The sequence below is a fragment of the Cibotium barometz genome, chromosome 45, assembly GCF_041138505.1.
Source record: "Cibotium barometz isolate CiBa-2024 chromosome 45, ASM4113850v1, whole genome shotgun sequence".
NCBI lineage: Eukaryota > Viridiplantae > Streptophyta > Polypodiopsida > Cyatheales > Cibotiaceae > Cibotium > Cibotium barometz.
Window position 1 is genome coordinate 27,501,087 of NC_141090.1, and position 2,678 is coordinate 27,503,764.

Sequence of the window (2,678 nt, forward strand, 5' to 3'; positions counted from 1 at the left end):
GCTCTAAGCCGTAAGCTGTAGTTGAATGCAGTGAGTGTTGCAAATGGGGCGGTGTTTGACAAGATCAGAGATGCTCAGAAGTTAGATGCAGCAGTCATTCGCATGGCCACAGAGTTGCACAGTGGTACTTCAACCGTGGGTTTATTTGAATTCAAAGATGGAATATTCTACGTCCACCAAAAGGTGTATGTGTCCAATGACCCGGACCTCAAAGCCATGCTACTTTGGGAAACCCACGACTGTAAGCTGGTCGGGCATGGTGGGCAAAATTGCTCGCTCGAGCAACTTTGACGTCATTTCTTCTAGCCACGCATAACTGAGGATGTCATCGAATATGTTCGTACATGCCCAACTTATCAACTCGTGAAGGCACAGCGAGTCAAATCGACTAGTTTATTGCAAACCATGCCCATCCCGTCAAGGCCGTGGGACATTGTCAGTATGGACTTTATTGTGGATCTCTAGGAGTCCCATGGATACAACACCATATTTGTGGTAGAGGATATTTTAGTCAAGTGTTCAAATACCATGGACTGCCAATGGCTATTGTGTCAGACTGGGACAACAGATTCATAAACAACATGTGGAGAGAACTGTTCAAGTTAATAGACACACAATTGTGCATGTCTTCAGCATATCACCCACATACAAATGGTTAAACGGAGCAAATCAATCAAGGCATAGAAGACTACATTTGCAATTACGTTCATGCCGATCAGAAGGATTGGGCGAACTACCTAGAAATTTTAGAATTCCATTTTAACAACTCCGTGCATAGTGCTACCCGGGTACACTCCGTTTGAGCTGGCCACCGGTAAAGAGGTCAATACACCTCTTGCCATTGCCACTCACAAGAGATGTGCATGCCGAAGATGCAGATACAGAGGAATTTTTATAGAAATGGCAGAAGAGAATGCGGGTTGCACAGCAGAATCTAGAACAAAGCAAAGTCATATATGTCAAACATGCCAACAAGAAGAGACGTGATGACGAATTTCATGAGGCCCGAGACTTGGTCCTGGTTAGTGCCCAAAACATTGCACTACCTGCCAACCTCACACCGAAATTCAACCATCGCTTCTATGGCCCATACAAAGTGCTCAAATCTTATAATGGAGTCACCTACAAAATAGAGGTGCCCGCAACAGTACACATACATAATGCATTTCATATAAGCATACTCAAGAGGTTTGTTGCCCTCGATACCAGGTTTGGTCGCCATGTATCAATGCTTGCAGATGGTGCAACACCCACCGTTACGCCTTTTGAACCAGAACTGATATTGAAATCACGGTTCTGGCGAGGAACGCCAGAATTCTATGTGAAATGGAAACATCGCCCCATGACAGATTGCACATGGGTGCCACAAGGAAAAATGATTCAAATGGCACGTCCATTGGTTCTGCAGTTTTACAACATAGTGCCCGTTGAGGATGATGTACATCCAGAATAATGGCTTGAAAGGGACTTCAAGCTCTTCAAAAGGGGGGTGTATGTGAGGCGTGGGATTTTTGGGATTTCTATCCAGCCTCTTGATAGTCGGCCTATGAGGTGATCTGGATTGGCCTATTGGTTGGCAATATAAGCTTTTCCTTGGCCATAAAATCTAGCAGAAAAAACCCACCAAAAAATCAAGAGATTTGGATAGGTCAAAAACCCACCGAAAATAGGAATTAAAAAATGAACTTCTAGCATGCACAACAAAGAAGAAAATTTTTGAGTTCAATGCTTCCATTTAGATGCACACAATGTATCTCATTGAAATCCAATTGAACTTTGTGAGATTTGTTGTTTTGAAAAATGATGGAACATATGTAGATGATCCGTTGTTCAATATAGGATTAAATTCGGTAGGTGCCACACTTGGACTTCATTCATTTTGGGAGGTGGCCGATATTAAATTTGTGCATTAAGGGATGTTCTTTTTCCTAAAAAAATTGGTAGTTGGCGGTGACTGCTGGCCTCGAGTGTCAGTGAGGGAATATTCTATTGTGTTTATTTTATCCATTTATGAATGAATGCACAACGTTATTATCTTGAACATGAAACCATTGTGGAAGTATGTTGTTTGTCGAAAATGAGCCTTGCATCTAGAAGCAATATCGACAACAAATCCTCTAGATATCCACTCCGTCATCTCTGCTCTCCCAGTCTTTAAGTGTGTGTGAAATGGAGGGAGAATCTCAGCTTCTTTCAGGATGACGTAAAAAGCGTAAATCTATTGTGCATGTCGAAAATCGTGGAGCCATAAGTGAGGAGAGACCCACAACCTCAACTCCAGCTTGGAGGGGTCTTTTTGAAGACCCTGGAAATGTCATTTTAGAAGGAGATGAAGAAGAGGCCAATCATGCCAAGACTACCTATGTTGCAGGTCATGGAATGGGACCTCTAGAGAAATGAGTGGAAGGAGATGATGTCAGCCTTTATGAGGATGATAACGGCCATGGGACGACTCATGGAGGAGAATGAAGGGCATGATTTGGAGGATGCCATGCAGACAGAGGAGGGTCTTGAGAAGAAAGGGAAGGCATAGATGAGACACAAAGTAGCCAAAGCGAGGGCACAGGCACAAAGGACACCTCCAAACAGGTCAGAAAAATAGAGATTTTTGGGAAGATGATGAGAACTAGAAGCCACAAGGATGGACCATTATTGTGTTAAGGATATGAATGTTCTAT

The 2,678-nt window shown here is 43.1% G+C and overlaps 1 protein-coding gene across 1 annotated transcript; it reads left to right on the top strand.

Moving 5' to 3' along the window:
- The first annotated feature begins 913 nt into the window (after positions 1 to 913).
- Positions 914 to 1,453, top strand: LOC147612588 (uncharacterized). Its single transcript, XM_086783529.1, has one exon. The coding sequence runs from the start codon at positions 914 to 916 to the stop codon at positions 1,451 to 1,453; it is 540 nt and encodes a 179-aa protein (XP_086639655.1).
- Positions 1,454 to 2,678: the final 1,225 nt, after the last annotated feature.